Consider the following 18812-nt stretch of genomic DNA (forward strand, 5'->3'; position numbering starts at 1 on the left):
ACGACCAGATGGGCTGCCCACACAACTACCAGATCTGTCACGTAGCTAGTAAGGGCGGTGCAAGTTGGGGGCCGCCAGAACACCCAAGAGTGTGCGGGGCATTTGGGGAGACCCCGCCCCGAGGCTGGAATGCTTGTTGGAGCCTCCTGGGGGTCTCCTCATGAGTTGCCATGGTGTGGAGCTCCGCTGACTCACGACCGGACTTCAAGCGGTCCTGTGAATAGTCTCCATGTCTGGTTTCTACCCCACTCCCAGTCTGTTCCCCCTCCCCCGCTTCCCCAGCCAGTTGGCAACCCTAAGAATGTGGTGTCACAAAATCCCAGGTAAGAAAATGCAACAATGAAAGGCTACATTAATGGTTAAAAAAAAGTGTCATTTCTTTTTATAAAAAAACAAATACAAAATTTGTAGGATCAGAAGTGGCAAGTAATGTACACTTTGGTAAACAAAAAAACCCAAACACAATTGTAATGTTTCTGCTAATTTGCCTCAGTTTCCCAATATGTGTGCTTGTGTTTAAAAAAAACCACACACATACACAAACACACACACACGATGTGCTACATGTGATAATCAAGGTGTTGAAAAATCTTAAGTCCACACAAATTCACTGCTGGAAACCAACGATTAACACTTTTCTACCATTCTGCTGTTTTCTTGAGATCCCAATGCACTCTCGGAAAAGATATATCTGTAGCTGCAATACATCCTCTGAGATGGATGTTATGGAGTCAGCCTGCCCTAATTTTCTGCTTAAGAAGGGTGGGTGTAGGAGGCCAGTATAGCTTTGGCCAGTTTAGTGAGTTGAAGTGACCCATGGAGAACATGGCAAGGAGCGATCACAACACGGACTTGCATTGGGTCGCTTTCCACATCCCCCCCCCCCCCAAACTTAAGTATGGTCAACAGATTCCTTGCAGTAGATCTCTACCAACTTCTTACATTCATGCAACATATTTAAAGTGGTGCCAAGTGCAGAATACCCAAGCCGAGCAGGCTTTCTTCTGGGCAGGTGTGCAGATCTGGATGGTTGTGCCTCCTTACCTTATTTCAGGGATCCCAACCTTGGGCTCCGGCGGTTGTTGGGTCACAACTCTTATCATCCCCAGTCACAACGGCCAGCCACTGTGGCTGGGATAATGGGAACTGTAGTCCCACAAGAGCCAGAGACTCAAGGCTGAGAACCTTGCCTTATTTCAATGGATCCAACTGCAACAGGAAAATTGGGTAATGTATGACTGGTACTGCTTCTCAGGTGACTTACCTGTTGCCATACAGGTGACTTACCTGTTCTCATAAAGGAATCCTCTAGCTCAGGTATTTTTCTTGCTGCAGTCTCCCAGAGTGGTGACTATCATAGCTAAGAGGGCTGCCACCTTTTTAAGGAGAGAGCCCGAGTTCTTATAAGGAGCAACAAAACAGGCTCCTCAAACAAACAATATTTCCATTACCACAGTTCCATATCATGAACACCTGTTGAATTTCTGCCTGCCACACAGCTCTTAAAGGCAGAGCCTCCAGACACAAGGCAGGCAAAACTCAAGAACTGCTCTAGAAGAGTAAAGGGTATAGGCGTGGTTTTACAATGCAGCTGGCAACTGAATAAAAACCAATAAACTTGCAATAGTTGTTTTTTTTTTAAATCTGATCATTAAGGAACCTGAATCAGAGCCTCGAACTACTATAAAGAAAAAGAGTTTGTCTAAACAGCCTCACAATATTCTATTGACAGTTCTTTATCTAGAGATGGTGCCTATCTCTCTAGAACAGGCCTGCTCAACTTTGCCCCCACACCAGCTGCTTTTGGACTACAGCACCCATAATTCCCAGCCAGTGGCCAATAGCAAGGGATTATAGGAGTGGTAAGCCAACATCTACAGGAGGGCTAAAGTTGAGCAGGCCTGCACTGAAGCACTCCACAAAGAAAGCGGTGTTTGCTCTTCCTGGTTGAATGGGTTTCCTTGTCCACCATCTTCTTCTTTCTCACCTCAAGTCAGAGGCTGGAGTCCAGGCTTGAGCCACAGAGCAGGCAACAGAACAGGCTAGTGGATGTGATCAGGGACCGCATTCCCATACAGTGCCTCTTAAAGGAACAGGAAACATCACCAGGGGAAACACCTGGCAACCTTCAATTCCCAAGCTCCTTTGCTCCTCGGTAATGAATAGAGGCTGCCCAATGGTGTGAAAATGCACCTGAACAGCCCATTCTTGCCTAGCAGTTGATTAGGCATGATTCTAATAGTCAATGTTAAGGTCGCCAGAGACAGGCTTTGAAACAGCTCTTGAACGGAGCCGCACAGAAGGGAGGACCTAGCTCGTGTGGCACTGACCAAAGAAGCCACACTGGCTGGAATGGTCCCTTCAAAGCAAGTCTTAAGATACAGAAGCCCTCTCAAAGACATCTGCCAGGTGACTACAAAAGAAAAAAGGGCCCAGCCTATTCCTGTGTCTTTAAATAGCAGCTTGATATACCCAAGGCTTGGCACAGCAGAGAACAAGGCTGCACAACTCCCACAATCTCTGGGCTCAATGGCCAAAAGGTCCAGGATTATGGGAGTTGTGAGCCAACATCTGCAGGAGGGCCGAAGCTGTGCAGCCCTGGCATAGATAACACACTCTCGCTGTTAGCCCACTAAGCCGGTGTTCGAGGCATAGTTACAAGAACCAGTCAAAAAGCTGTCAACCCTGAAGAGGGACATTAAGGGGGTGAACATTTTCCTGGCATCTCAATAAAGTGGTGGGAAAAGCTTCAACTTACTAAAGATGGTGGACAAGTGAGTAGCCAGAACTACTCTGTGCTGTGACCTTTCTATACCATCTCTTCCTTCCCCACTGCAAGATCTGCTCACCTCTCTGAAGCACAAACGTGCAACTTTTAAGTATCCCAGCAGCATCATGGACTTGAATCAGCTCCCATTAGGGCTGCCTTTCTTTAAAAGCAGCCCCTGCTGTTTAAGTGTGTTGTGCAGACATCAGAAGGTGACAATTCTTAACTTCCATGGTGCTTAATCTGCTGATTTCGGCAGCTCAGATTGCTGTGGAAGGCACCCAGGTCTCCAGTGTTCATGCTGAAATGCTTTGCGTTGCTAGATTTTTTTGTTTTCTTGTTCATGTATTATTTTGTAAAAGATGCTAAGGCAAGGCTTCTCTTATATAAGAGTAGGCTTGCTTGAAAGTTCAACGAGTAGATCAGTTTTCAGCCTCTAAAATGGGTCGCATAGGGCGTCTTTTACAACACTGAGGTAATCTGATCAATTTGATCATTACGATTCATGGTGCACATATCAAAAGGAGATGCAAGTTCTGTTTTCCAACACAGATTGCCCAAGGGTGAGTGACAGGTTTGGAAGTATCACATGACCTAGCCTTCCTGGGACTGTACCACTTCGGACTCTGGGAAGGGAAGCAACGTGTTCTAGCCTTCTGCTAAGCAGCTTCTTCAACCTGAAGTGACCCAGTCCCAGAAGGGATGTTCCATGTGGTAATTCAGAACAGGTAGCTAAGCTCTTTTCGGTATCACTCCACTACAAAAGGTTCTGGGGATCATCGTGGGTCAATGGAAGCCTACCACGACGTTTTTGAGCACCTTGATACAGAAGACCCTTTAATATCATGGGGTTAATGTTCCATGAAAGTTAAATTAGCAAATGTTAAACCCAGGCTATCCAACTCTGAAAAATGGAGTTAGGTTCCTGAGCGGTAGCACAGGCTCCTCAAAGAGGTGAAGGTACAAGCATTCAACCTCCCACGAATGACTTCATGGTGTGAGGGTTGATCTAGCGCAGAAACCAGATCTGCACAAAATGGTGCTCAGCAACTCGATGTGCGAGCGCCAAGCAGACGGGGATTTAACAAATTAAAGGAGTTCTCCCAGCTGCTTCTCAGCTGAGAAGCTGTGCACAGGGTTGAAAATTTAAAATCTAAACCTCTTTGAACAGCCCAAGTCACTTCTCAGCTGGAATAAGCCCTTTAATATCCTCAGTCACTTCTCACCTGAGCAGCGGCACAGGCAACTTCCTTGTACACAAATTTAGTTATGATGGGGGGGGGGCGGGTATCTTTGTTCATTCACAGGACTGGAATGTAGAAGTTAAAGAAGAAACCCCCACAAAAGACACAAAACGACCACTGTTGATAACTAAACTGGTGTCCAAGGAAGTTGCCCACAAAAAAGGAAAAACCATGAAAGACAACCCAAAAAATTCAAGGGTCACCTGTATCATCAGAGGCTGACATACCACGCGAAGGTACAGCAGCCCAGTAACACTGCGTGTATGACAGTTATGCACACTGCACAAACACAAAAATGGTGCAGACGACATTATGCAAGCGGACGCCCCCTCCTTTCCAGTGGGGCTTACTCTTGTGTAACACGGCACAATTTTGGCATTTGCACAATGTGTATAACTTGCATACACCCAGTCCCTGGGCTGACGTACCCTGGTGTGATGCATTAGCCAGATGCAACAGCCCCCAGATTAGCAAACACAGCCTGCTATTCCAGAAAAGCACATGCCTACCGCAAGTATAATTCAGGGATGCCAAGCTCCATGTCTTACTCCATCCTGCTCCCTGTTTTGCACTCCATCGGCAGATGCAGTGGGCGGCATGCACCCTGGGGGTGAGTGTGATTTTCTGGAACAGGGCTTCTGCAATTCCCCCCCCCCCCCCACTCCTTTCCAAAATTAACCTATCTGGGGGGAGAAAGATCTGGCAGGCCTGCTGCATGGTGCTACAACTTCTAACCAGGCCACTGCAATCACCAACACTGGATCTTCTTGACAGGCTATAATGGCTGTGGCTTGTTTGTTTCTCAGCAAGACCACCACTTCGTGCTGGTTCATCTGGTAATAAGGAGTCCTGCTCCAATTTTGCAGTGGTCTTCCTCTTCGCAGAATTTCAAACCTGCTTCATTTAGAAATGTGAGGGGCTTTATTCAGGAGATCAGAAAGGCTCCGAAGAAACTGGCTTCTTTATCCATGTCCACCAGGCTCTCATCATTGATGGAGACAAGAATCCGATCGTTGCTTTTTAACTGGAACACTCCGCCTTGGTATATGGAGTAAAGTCCGTAGCTTGCCTTTTTGGACCAGCAGCTCGTCCTTGCACTTTTCATCAGCAGGATGGGGTCTGGATAATCCGTATACTTGGAAATGTACTGAACCATTTGCTTGGGGTTGAGGACGCTGTCGGATTCAGGGTTGGGATCAAACTCTTCATTCTCAGGTTCACGGAACCGAAAGTAAGTCTGAGAGTAGATATAGTAGAAGCCTGTTTGGGGGATGATAAGCTCCCCATTCCTCAATCCTACATTGTAGAGGAAGGAATGTGCTCTCTTGGATGGCTCCCAGTTGCTGATTTTGTACCCAAACATTCTTCTGAATGACAGATCTGTGACTGGTGGGAGAAGATAAAAAGCAGCTTTTAGGCATACAAAATACAGAACAAGTCCCATACCCTTAAATACTTTTAAAAGAGAATATTTTGCAAGTAGTTTCAAACCCAACCCCAAGCCCACCCGTGACCAGTTTTGATTCCAAACCAGAGGATTGTGCATACTCTAGCACCTGGCAATTGTTCTGATCATGCATAAGTCCCTGTTCATTTGGGTGAAGGGACCATGTACAAATGCAGCACGAAGCCAGCGTTGAGTAGTGTTGGATTAGTACTTAGGAGACCCCAAATTCAAATCGCTGTTCAGCCATCACACTCAATGGGTGACTCTGGGCCAGCCACTTACCTCTCAGCCTAACCTACCTCACAGGACTGTTGTGAGGATAACCATAACCAATGTAACTGCTCTGGGCTCCTTGGAGGAAGAGCAGGATATAAATGTAAAAATAAATAAGTCTGAACAAGAGTGGAATGTAAAATTGTTGTTGAAAATGAAATGAAGAGAGTGCCATAGCTAAAAGAAGCCAGCCAGCTTTCCTATATGGCAGGCCAACTCTACCAGCCTGGGAACATATGGGGACTCCTGAAGGGTGTGGCTATCCAGTTGCTTCCAAGCTTCAGAGGTCCAATTTAATCAGAAAGCAATCTGCATCTACTAGATCTTCATGGATTTCTTGGGCTGCCCTTTTCTTTGGATTGCCATCCTCTGAACATTCTCTCTCTCTCTCTTTTTATACAGAGCATGTAGATTATGAGGAGGAGGATATCAAAATAAAAATGCAGTTTTCTGCGTTCCTCTCCTGTGTTTTTTCAGATCCGATTTGTGATCACTTTTGGGAGTGTAATAAAACACTATTGCAGCGTCAGCCTGTCCAGTGTGGTCAAGACACAATGCTAAGGCTGCTTTTTGGGGCCCCTGTGCCTTTAAATTAAACACATCCGCTTTGCTGGGTCACAGCATTTTATTGCTCCCTATTGACCCCAGCTGATGGATTAGGGAGTAATTCCCCCTGGAACGGCCTCTCTAAATTGCCTAAATGCCCACTGGGGAAAGGAATTTAGTTACAGATTTACTCTTTCCCCCCATGTCATTTATAGCAAAATAGCTCTATTATGTAGAAAAAATAATTAATCTGACAATTACAAATTCTCCAGCTGAAACCATTGAGAATGTTAAAAACAGCCTGAATTTATAAGCAACACAATTATATTTGGAGCTGCTAGAGAGCTATGGCGAACAGTGCTTCATTCTTATTTTGTCTTAGAGTTCTTGTTTTTTTAGTGTTTGCATTGGAACCCTTCTCCTAAAGAGTGGTATATAAGATACCTGTGAGTAAACATTTTAGGAGGATCTTCGCCATGGGGGGAAAGCACTGCTGGGCAATATGGCAGTGTTTTAAATTGACATGTAAAACTTTCACTTTAATTCTGCTTTCAGCAAATTGGAGATAAGCAATGCCATAAACAGAGGTCTTAGCATTGAAGTATCCTAGGATGGAGATTACCTGTGCATCATTTCTATGTGAGAATTCTTTTTGTTGAATGATCCATTTTTGGACTAACTAACCCAGCAAAGAATTAAAAGGACTATAACAACAAAAACAAAAAGTGCAACACTTTTTCTTACCTAAAGGCTGTTCCATATTTTCTGGTACTTTCTCATTGCAATGCTAGTTTCACTGGGCCAATGAGGACCGGACAGAGGTACGGTACCTATAAGCACTGTCTGTGTCTTTGCACCTCTAGGAAGTTGCCAAGTACATAAATCCACTAAACATGTGCAACTATCTTAAGAGTCACGCTAGTGGTCCATGCAGCCCAAGTATTGTCTACTCTGGCTGGTAGCAGCTATCCAATGCATGTAATAAAGCAATTCTTCCACCAAGACCTTTTTATTATGCAAAGATTAAATACCAGATGTTACAAGTTAAAACAAAACCAGTTTCAATGTCAAAAACACCATCAGTTGCTTACACAAACCAAATACTGCAGCAGTGCTTAAATCCCTTTCTTTAGAAATAAGCACTGCTGAGATATTTGGTTTGTATAAACAACTGATGATTATGTTTTTGACATTGAAACTGGTTTTGTTTTAAATGGTAACATCTGTTATTTTATCTTTGCATAATAAAGACGTCTTGGTGGAAGAATTGCATAGAGTTAATATGCGCAAAGCATCGCCAACTTATCCACGTAATAATGTATTACCTTGCGGCGTTACAGAACTCTTCCTGCTTCTATTTGCGGTTAGGTGAGCTGCCGCTCTGGGCACCACAGGTTCAGATGGATCTCTTTCCGTTGCAGCGGAACCTGCAGAAACACCATTGATGACAATGAAGAATCATCAGAATGTAATCTTGAACTGCAGTATTAATGGAGGCATTGCTGTGGCCATGGGGCAGATCACATGCTTTGCATGCACAAGCTCCAATCCTCAGCTTCTCGAATCAAAGGAATACAGATAGGAAAACCCTCTCCCTGTGCATTGTTCAGCTGCTGCCAGCCAGAGAGGACAATACTGAGGCTGCATGGAGCAATGGTCTGACGTGTCATAAGGTAGTTGCACATGTCCATTATTTTCTGTTTATGAAAAAGGCAAGAAGGGCAGTAAACACAACACAGGAAGCTGCCTTATACGGAGTCAGACCACTGATTCATCTAGCTCAATATTATCCACACGGACTGGCAGGAGATCTCTAGGGTTTCAGATGGGGGTCTTTCCAACCCTACCCGGAGATGCCAGGGATTGAACCTGGGACCTACTGCCTGCAAAACTGGTGTTCAATCTGGAGCAACCACCCTGCCCCTTAAGCACACTGAATATATGAAGCTGCCACACACCGAGTCAGATCATTGGCCCATCTAGCTCAGCATTCTCTACAATGACTGGTAGCATGTCTTCTCTCTAAAAAAATTTCATCTGTGTGCGAATGAATTTTGTCCTGGGCAGCAGTATCAAGGCAGTGTGTGTGTGTGTGTGTGTGTGCACGTGCATTCAGAGTGGGGCCTTCCCGATTCAACCTGAGCAGGATCTAATTAACTGAGTGGACATCAAGAAGTTTGTGAGCGTGCACACATGTGCGCTGACTGGCAGCAGCAGCTCTTCAGGGTTTCAGATAAAGTTCTGGTACTAGGGAACTCCAGCTTATGCTCTCTTCCATTCATTCAAAAGCCCATATATATGAATGTCTCACAGAGCTGATTTACATATCCAGATTCTAGTCCATTAGGCTTTTAACTGATTTGTCAATAGTTTTCTCACGGCTTTAGTAAGAAATTCATTCATCATAGGAAGCTGCCTTATACTGAGTCAGACTATTGGTCTATCTAGTTCAGTATTGTCTACACTGATTGGCAGCAGCTCCCCAAGGTTTCAGACAAGACTCTCTCCCAGCCCTTCCTGGCCAAAGAGTAAGCCTGGGACCTTCTGCAGGCAAACAGATGCTCTACCACGGAGCTACGGCCCCATCGCCTCAAGGAAATACCTTGCCGCAGACAGTGCTCACATGTAGTCACCCATCCAAATGCAAACCAGGACAGACTGCTTAGCAAATGGGACAATTCGTGCGCGCTACCACAGGAGCAGCTCCTCCCTTTACGAGTAATTCATAAAGTTACTCCAAGAGCAATATAATTCCTAGACATGTCACTGTGTCCATACCTTTCCCCGAGGAGGCTGCTTCTTCCACACGGTTCCTGGCTATCATCTGCAATTGCAAATATAATTGATTAGCTTTCCCCCTTGAGAAATCAGCATAGTTAAAGAAATGTACATGCAGTTTCATTCTAGTGGCTCAGTAAACAGTAAGTAAGGAGATCTCCAATAAAACCATTTCCCACCATGTAATTCAATTAAGATGACTTCAATTAAGAAGTCCCACTAAAGTTAACTTTGGGTCAAGCCATATAGCAACCCAACAGTTATTAAACCTTCGGCAAATATGCTTTCCTAGTACATGTTCTGACTAGCAGGTACGATTAAGAGTTCTAATATACCCTCAGCCACCTGCCAACAAATAAGAAAGATTTTTATAAATTCTATGTACTGCTAATGGAATTAGAACAGTTGGTTAATAATATCTTTCAGTGGGTTTAATACATTTCCTTCTAGGGGTACTAACATTTTTAAATGCTTCCTCGTCTTCATCATCACTAAAACAAGTCCAAATCCACTACTGAGTCCTCTCTGTTCTGTACTGGTCCATCCTTCTGGCCAGCGGGGCAACACTCTTAAAATTCCAAGCTCCACTAAACCAACCAAGATATTAATAATAGTTTCTAAAGTTCTTTTGAACTTTAAAGTTTCTTATGCAGGTCGTCTAGTTTACCAATCATCTTTTATGCTGTGATTTTAGATAGGAAAACATTGATTCCTCACGATAGTCCTGTAAAGTGGGAGAATTAGCAGCTACAGTTGTCATACCTCACCAACTGTGGATTTCTCTAAAGTATACGCAAACTGATTTTCAAAGGCAGTCTAAGGCGGTCTCTCCTACCACGACTGAATACGCGCGAGTTATCATGCAATTTGGGTCACGAGAAGCATGAAAGAGATGGAAATGGAGGAGGGAGGGAGAGGAGAGAAGCAGACGTGTGAGAGAGAGAGAAGTTGGAGAAACTCTTCATTCAGACTGATTGAGCCTCTTCTCATGAGCAGTGAGAAGGGCTCCAGAAGGGGCTACGGTGAAGGCAGATTAGAAGTACCTTCCCCACAAATGAGCAGCTCTTCCTCCTTGGGCGGGCGGATTGCCCAACCAGACAGCCATTGCAGGGTCAGGGTGCCCCAGAGCTCCAATAACGTACCGAGTGAGTGCACAGTGCAAAATTGGAATCCCCGTTCCCCCTGCCCCCGAGTCTGAGACACAATCGTAAAAACAGGGTTAGGAGAGTGCTCGCTCTAACCCACTTTGAGGGGCCAACTGGTGCCGCTGCGATCGGATGCAATCCTGGTGGTTCACACGCACATGCAAAACTGGCCTGGGCTTCCTTAGCCCGGTTTTCACATGCATGTGAATAGCCTCATTGTGTTTTGGCGATTTCAAGTGAATTTAAGTGATTTTTGGTGGTTCCAGATTTTTCCTGGGGTTCAATCTACTCATTCTTCTTAGTGATTCTTCATGGATAACTTCATGGAGGAGAGGTCTATCAACAGCTATTAGTCAGAGGGCTAAAGGCCACCTCCAGCCTCAAAGGCAGGATGCCTCTGAGTACCAGTTGCAGGGGAGTAACAGCAGGAGAGAGGGCATGCCCTCAACTCCTGCCTTTGGGCTTCCAGCAGCATCTGGTGGGCCACTGTGTGAAACAGGATGCTGGACTAGATGGGCCTTGGGCCTGATCCAGCAGGGCTGTTCTTATGCTCTTATTCTTTGTGATTCTTAGTGACTCCTAGTGATTTTAAGTGCCTTCAATTTCCCCCCCTTTTTTCAGAGGTGCATTCGTGACCGCAGGTCCCCTAACCCTCCAATTCCCCTGGTCTTGCCAACTGCAGGGTTTTGCTAGAACAGAACCGTTGGCAAGGGACACCTGTACTGTATCACTTCGAGCCCTACTAGGGCAATCGCACAGAGATCCTAAAATATCTTTATAAGCATATGCTAATATTACCACATCACCTTAAGTGGGGCAGCGGGGAAATGCTTGACTAACAACTAGAAGGTTGCCGGTTCAAATCCCCACTGGTACGTTTCCCAGACTATGGGAAGCACCTATATCAGGCAGCAGCGATACAGGAAGATGCTGAAAGGCATCATCTCATACTGCACGAGTGGAGGCAATGGTAAACCCCTCCTGTATTCTATCAAAGAAAACCACAGGGCTCTGTGGGCACCAGGAGCCAAAATCAACTTGACAGCACACTTTACCTTACTTTAATATTACCACTCTCAGTAATACAACGCTGTATTACTGTCAGTGGATGGCATCCTGACTAACGAAGCGTGCAAGTAAATTGCACCTCTGAACACTCAACAGGACCACTGTCACTTTCCTTTCGTGTGCAGATTTGCAGCATGGAGCCGGTGGGCACTTCCCACGGCTCACTCGCCTGCACTCCCAAAGCGCTCTATTGTGTATACTATGGCCCTCACTTTAACTCCCAATCAGGACGGCAAATGATGAGGTTTCCCAGTTTGGGTGCAGTGGATATTGTTAACCATGCTATTGACTAGAATTCAAAAATACTACAACAGGAGATAGTGGCCATTCTAAATTAAGCAGTGCACAAATTCCTTGTACTCTGAATGTGTCTGCACACCTAAAGCAGGCCTTGACAAATCCCAGGCGCCAAGGAGCCATGGTGCCTAGAAATTTAATTGCGGTGCCCAGACTACAGCAATGCCTCAGTGGTGATATTCAGGAGACTTATTTAAAATCTTTATTTGCCCAAGACAACCAAGGGCAGCTGCAAGGGCCCCCTCAAAGAAGTAGTTTGTCCCAAAAACACTGTTCCCTCTAAGGTACGCGCATAAGCACTCACAAGTTTTCTGATGTCCGCTCAGTTACTTTTAGATCCCACTCAGGGGCCCCATTCTGAATGCATTTGCGCACACAGTACTTTGATACTGACACCCAGAACAAAACTGATTCCACACAGAGATGAAAAAAATTAGATGGGCCACTGCCCCCAACCCCTTTTTCAGAAATCTAATATGTGGGACAAAGCTCACCCACCCATAAATGCACTTTGCCCCAACAGTTTTTTTCTGGTGCCACAGCCCTTTTTCTGTTCCAAGTATGTTACTTGTAAAGGGAGAAAAAGAGATCCAAATCAAATTAGTCAAGACCTGACTTAAAGCCACTTCAAACAACATGAAGAGTGCAATTTATAGGAAGTCTGCAGGCAAACATGCCCCTGCCCCGCCCCCGGCAAATGCTCATGTATATAGAACATGGAATGTTGCCAACTTTTGTACTGGCAGCTGGTCCTGCACCCTTAAGAGCAACTTTACTTTCAAGATAGTAGCAGATAATGTTTATCTTCATGCTATGAAGTGATTCCTCAACATCATCAAGCTGCTGTGGCACAGGAATAGGCCAGACTACTATTTCTAATTAGTCGGCTACCCTTGAAACGCATGCCAGCAAATATTGCTTATCACACCCACATTTTACATTCTGAGGTGTATACTTAAAACATCCCAAGTGCTCTCCAAAAATGTAAATGCGCGAAGTGGATGAGGTTCTACAGTTTGCATTTGACATGACAGCTGTTGATTGACAAGTACCTTCTTAATTAACCTTGAGAGCTGCCATCTGACTTGCCAGCAGGGGTCGCTATCTTCATTGTAATTTGGATCCAAGTCCTCTAGGTAAAGGTTTTCTCTGGTGAAGCAAGCAAAATTGCCTTTGGAATAGGTGTCACGGAGCTGTGTTAGAAAAAGAAAGCAGGCATTCATTAATTGACTCTGTGGGTGGGAAGATTCACAGTATTTCAGGTACAACACTGAAACAAAAACATCTTTATAGGTAGCAAAGACCTTTAGTTCTCAATGAGAAAGATAACCCCACTATTTTAAAAAACCCAAAAAAACCCACCTACCAGTTTGCTGTTTTTAATCAGACCTCCTATCTATTGATATCTCGTGATGATAACTTATTTTAAACATTTATATACTGCCTTTTTAAAAATAAAATTCAGAGCAGCTTACAAGGAAGTTAAATGCATTTTAAAAATTACAATTGTAACAGAAGCATAGCAACTACAACTAAGGAGGAAAACCAAGCTTTTCCAATTAAGGAAAGAGGCCAGCCTAAACAAAAGGATCTTAACAAGCTTGTGGGAAATACCAGCAAAGCAAGAGACAGCCAGATCTCCCGTGGGAGGGAGTTCCACCATTCCACTGACGCTCCCTCCCAGTAATATGGTTCTCAGATATTATTGTATTTACTTCAAAATGTACACTCCCCTACCCTTAAAGCAAAATTGACTTCAAGAAGCAGATAGACCATTTTTTAAAATCCAACAACATCAAAACAGTGATATTATTAAAACAGCAAAAGGTAAAAGCACCCAGACAGGAGAAGAAGAAAACCAAATTCAACAGATGTTCAGAAAAGCTTGGAAAAATAAATAAGTCTTTCCACAAGCCAAACAAAAAACCAGAAAGGTGTTAGGCAAACCGCCTTGGAGGAATGTTCCAAAAATGGGGTGCCACCACGGAAAAGGCAAAGAAATAAGGATTATACAACTGGATGAAATTCCAAATAGCAAGACTTCCCAAAAAGTTTAAAGAAGGATGTAGTTCACGAAGTCTATCAGTACTTACAAAACGGGCATTATACCAACCCCAAGAAGCAGCTGGGGCCCTAACAGTGGGGAGGACTCAGTCTGATCAAGAAAGGCACACGCAGCACTGGTCTCAGATCCAGGCGCCCAAACCTGGCCAGGACTGAAACCCAAATCTCTCAGCTGCGCTAGGGTGGCTCCAGTAGGAGAAAGCAAGGGCCCCATCAGCAAAGTAGCCCCTTCAGGTGTCCCCCATTTCTGTTTCAAAAATTGAACATGTCCGACACAGCTCACCCACCCAGAAATGCACTTTTCTGTGTCCCCCTCAATTCCCCCCAAAGCCAGAGTCCCAAACAAGGACCCCAAAGATGGCACCCTCCTGATCCAGATTCCCCGGAGGGACCAGCTCCCTCCACACCAGCGGCCTCACATTCCCCATTGCCAGCAAGACAAGAGGCAGAAATTGACACAGAGGTGACAGAGTTCCAGACTCCATGTTGGCAGATGTCCCTTGAACACTGTCAGGAAGCAGCTCTCTGGAGATTCAAGCAGGAGTCTCTCCCAGGTCTACCTGGAACTGCACCGTCTGCATGCAAAGTAGATGCTCTTCCACTGAGGTGTTCCTGAACCAAGTTGACACCAGGCCCTATTGGGAGGGAATGTGCAGCCTGATCCTGTGCTTGTCCACTCAGAAGCAAGTCCCACAGTGTTCCATCAAGCTTCTTCTCAAGCCAGTGCACACAGGGCTACAACTAGCTCAAGTCCCATTGTTTTCAGGAGATCTCAATCATGTTCCCTTTTTGCTAGATCATGCCCTGCATTTCTCCCGCAACAAGCTGTGAAAATTAACTGTGGAAATTTAGCCTTTATCTGCAGGACAGAGTTAAAGCAAAGGGAGGATTTTCTCAAGATACAATATCGCTCAACATAGAAGTCATAAGGTGCAACAGAGTTTTGGTTTGGGGGCCAGAAAAGCCAGATTAAGATCACTAGGCAAGAGCCACTTCCTGCACAACACAAATGCATCAGTGTTTCCAACTGGGTTTGCCACAGTACCCACCCAAGTGGAAACTGCATGGCATCGCTTCTAAGAACGGACAGTGGGGCTGTTTGCTATGGATAGCGCCGTGCAGAGGAGTGACGGAGGAGCAGGTAAGACCTGGCTCCCAAGGTTTAAAGCACTCTGTCCCCACCCTCCACTCCACCAAAACCTTTTGGATGGAGAAACTCAAATTGTTTTGGTGCCTCGAATTAGAGGCGTCAAAACTTGGAATGTGTGGACCAGCTTGAGCCAGTTCACCATCAGACTAAACAGGCTCAAGGCCTTGTCCTTGAGCTGGACCGGGCCTGGCTCAACTTTGAGCCGAACCCCGAGCCTAACATACCTCTCAAGATTGTTGTGAGGGTAAAAAAGCAGGGGCATAATCCAGCCAACATTCAGGACTTCCAAACCTCATTGATTCCAAAAGGGAGGGATTTTAAGTCAATGCTTAATTACCCCCTTGAACTCAATGAGATTTTAATGGGCCCAACATTGGCCAGTTCACGCCCCAACTCTGAATGAGAACCGTACTCTTTTCCTATTCCAATTTATCCAAAGAATCCCACTGTCTTGACCAGGATGCAAGAGCTCCAAGCTTGAGTAAGCTAGATGGGTCAAGAGTACTGACTGGAAGGGGGCAAGGGAGGGGTGCCTTCTCGGTCTCTGCAATGGCTCATTGTGCTGCTACTGAACCCTTGGACAATCCCTCCACAAATGGAGGGGTTGTCAAAGGGACTGTACATGCAGGGGACTGGATGCAAGTGGTGCACTTGGAGAGAGCGTTTATTTGTGTGTTCTATCATTACTTAAAGGTCATCCGAATTTCCCACTTGGCAAATGCAAAGAAACCAAACAAACAAAACTTATCTTCAAAAACCAAAAATAATATTTTATTAATAATATATATATATATATATATATATATATCTCCCTATCATTTCTTCTTCCTCCATCAAATCAAAACCCACATTAACAATGCTATGGATGTTCATATTGGACCTTTCGGATACTGAGAGATGGAGGAGCACCCAATGTTCAAAGGAAGCCTATTTCCGCTTGTAGATCTGGTTGGCGAGCATCTCTCTCATTTCCCCTGCTGTTCAGTCTACATGTAATCATCAGTAGATTCTTCTTCCTTTGGGTTACTTGTTGAAGCTTTTGCGGACCTGCAATTCATGGAGAGAAAAAGAAACTTGCTTCAAATAAATGCCGCCTCTGGCTTCTCCCCATCCCAGCTCTTTTCCTTACCCCATCCACAACCTCGCATCTCTGCCCCTTATTGCTTTCCCATATATGCATGTATACATACCCAGATTTATATTCCTCACTAGGATTGGGATATGCCACCAACTCCTTGGATTTTATCCTCCACAGAATTGGCAATGTTTGCACTCTTCTCCACTGAAGCTCTGTGGGAACTTGCACCTTCCTCTCTCGTTCTCTCTGTCCTTTCATTCCTATCCATCTTTTCTTTTTATTGCTCCCTCTTTCTCAGGGGATTTCAAGCAGTCACAAACACCTTGCTTTACAGACCATCCAGAGACAGCTCAAGTTAGCTGTGGCCACTGGCAAACACAGAATTATGACTTTTAGCAAGTATGAATCAGGAGTGTAGGGACCATGGAGAGGCAGCGGGGCGGGGGGGGCAACAGTCCTCCAGCTGCCAAGATCTGGGGTGTGTGCGCGCAAAGGCACCCCCTCTGGCACCCATTCAGCAAAGCAAGCGTTCGCCAGTTGGGAGCACGAGGCATGCCCCTCTTATTTATATTTAACATATTTTTATACCGCCCAAAACTTACATCTCTGGGCGGTTTACAACAAGATAAAAGCAAAAGTAAAACATTAAAAACAAAAACAAAACAAGAAATTTAAAAACAGAACCATTTAAATTTTTAAAGCAATATTCTAAAAACAACATTAAAACAACCAGAACAATCGCAGTTAAAAGCCTGGGTGAACAGAAGCATCTTTAGAGACTTTTAAAAAGTTGTCAGAGATGGGGAGGCCAGGGAGGGAGGGGAGGAGGTCCAAACCGACCTTCTCCCTGGCCCTGGCCCCGCCCCCTGCATCTTATGTCAGATGCAAGGTGGTGGGGCCAGTGCCGAGGGCTGGCAGAGCTCCCTTTCCCCAGTCAGCAGTTCATGGAACTCCTTTCCCTGCCTCCTCGAGAAGGAGCACCCAGGCAGCAACAGTGTTCACTCCAACAGGGATTCCCAGGTGTTGACTACAACTCCCAGAATCCCCAGCAGAAATGGCTTTGGTTTGGGGATGATGGGAGTTGTAGTGAACAACACCTGGGAATCCTTGTAAGAGGGAACACTGATCAGCGATTCCATGGGCCTCGGGACTGGCCCTGCTCCTTGCATCGGATATCAGCCGCAGGGTGTGTGGCTTGGGGGGCACAATTGTAAAGCTGAGGGCAGGGGAGCCACCAGAAGACTCCATCTTCCAGCCGCGGCCAAGCCTCTCTATGCCTCAGGTATGAATGGTCCCCACAATGCAGAATACACTGACTGCATGTGGCCCACGCAATTCCATTTCATCTACCAACCCATTCTCCTCTATGAAGGCAAGATCTTCTATGTATGCCTGCAGATTTCCCAGTGCATTGAGCAAGGAAAGGCAGAAGCCCGAAGCATGAAGAGACTTGCTTTAGAGCCGTCATAGGTCGTATTTCTTACTTAGCTTCATTCAACTCCACACTTCTTCCAAGGGATTCAAGGTGGCATACAGGGTGCCCCCCTCAAGTCTATCCTCACAACCACCCTGTAAAGCAGGCGAGGTCCAATGAGAGGGATTGGCCCAAAGCCACCCAGTGGGTTTCATGGCAAATGGGGATTTCAAGTCCTAATCTGACACTCCGAAGTCCGGGGTGCACAACTCCAGCCCTCCGGCTGATTTTCAACTACAAATCCCATCATTCCTAGCCACAGTGGCCAATAGTCAGGGATGACGGGAGTTGTAGTTCAATATCTGTGGCGGGGCTGAAATTGTGTAGCCCTGCTCGAAGCACTACGCCACCTTTTTTGCAAGATACCTCAAGCTCACTGGTTAGCCAATGCAACCGCAAGCACTTCAGAATCTAAATCTTTCTTTATCTAATTGTGGAACTAAGCCAGAAAAGAAGCAGCTGAACTCCTCTCCCCTCTAACCCAACTTGTTATGACTCAACTGCACCCCAGGAGAGAAGGGGTGGGGGAAGTTGACTACTCTCCTCTTTCTTTCCCACAACATATGAATCAGCAGGTTGGGCTAATACCAGGAAGAAAACAAGCACTGGATTGCAATAAAAAAGCAGGAAGAGCTCTTTTCTGGCAACAGTCACTTAATGTTAGCTGGTGGTGCAAAGCACTCTGGGACTCTACTTGCTCACACTCTCTCTCCCCACTCCTGACCCTTCAAAGCCAGTCTGCAGTCTGGGGCAGGAGTGGCTAGGCTGAGGCTCTCCACAGATTGCTGGACTACAAATCCCAACATCCCCAGCTGCAATATAGGAGAGGAGAGCTGGACTAGGAGAAGAGAGCTGGTCTTGTGGTAGCAAGCATGACTTGTCCCCTTAGCTAAGCAGGGTCCGCCCTGGTTGCACATGAAAGGGAGACTAGAAGTGTGAGCACTGTAAGATATTCCCCTCGGGGGATGGAGCTGCTCTGGGAAGAGCTGAAGGTTTCAAGTTCCCTCCCTGGCTTCTCCAAGATAGGGCTGAGAGAGATTCCTGCCTGCCTGCAACCTGGGAGAAGCTGCCGCCAGTCTGTGAAGACAATACTGAGCTAGATAGACCAATGGTCTGACTCAGTATATGGCAGCTTCCTATGTTCCTAATATATTGCCCCCGGGGATTATGGGAGCTGTAGTCCAACTATAGCTGGAGAGACTCAGGTCAGCCACTCCTGCCCTGAAGCACCTTTAAATCCTTAAGTAAGAGCCATTGGAACCTGTAGGAAAGCAACACAAAGCAGAGGAAAAGGAACACCTCAATAAGAAGACATCCTCACATTCTTCACCTGCTTCAGCTAATCAACCAATTTCCAAAATCCTGTTGCCTTTAAAGTCTCAGAAGGCAACATTCTTGGCTAGTCAGCATTCTTCAGAATCCTGAGACTGGCATAAAACATCTGAACTGAATTGTTAACCCATCATGATGCAACACATCCA

General features: G+C 45.6%; 1 protein-coding gene across 2 annotated transcripts in view; it reads right to left on the reverse strand.

The window, feature by feature from the left end:
• Window positions 1–352: 352 nt before the first annotated feature.
• Window positions 353–18812, reverse strand: part of TNFSF10 (TNF superfamily member 10) — a 30224-nt gene continuing 11764 nt past the window's right edge. Inside the window, exons 2-6 of one of the 2 annotated variants that reach the window (XR_008319672.1) lie at window positions 12618–12758; window positions 9056–9101; window positions 7603–7704; window positions 2570–5397; window positions 353–2508 (exon numbers count right to left, since the gene is read on the reverse strand). Coding sequence is in view for 1 of the 2 variants with exons in the window: in XM_053310639.1 (XP_053166614.1) it covers window positions 4937–5397; window positions 7603–7704; window positions 9056–9101; window positions 12618–12758 (750 nt within the window). In the remaining variant the exon portion in view is untranslated. Of the gene's footprint in view, window positions 5398–7602; window positions 7705–9055; window positions 9102–12617; window positions 12759–18812 lie in introns of both variants that reach the window. The other variant, XM_053310639.1, reaches the window with a different exon arrangement.

Source organism: Hemicordylus capensis, chromosome 3 (assembly GCF_027244095.1).
Source record: "Hemicordylus capensis ecotype Gifberg chromosome 3, rHemCap1.1.pri, whole genome shotgun sequence".
Taxonomy (NCBI): Eukaryota; Metazoa; Chordata; class Lepidosauria; order Squamata; family Cordylidae; genus Hemicordylus; species Hemicordylus capensis.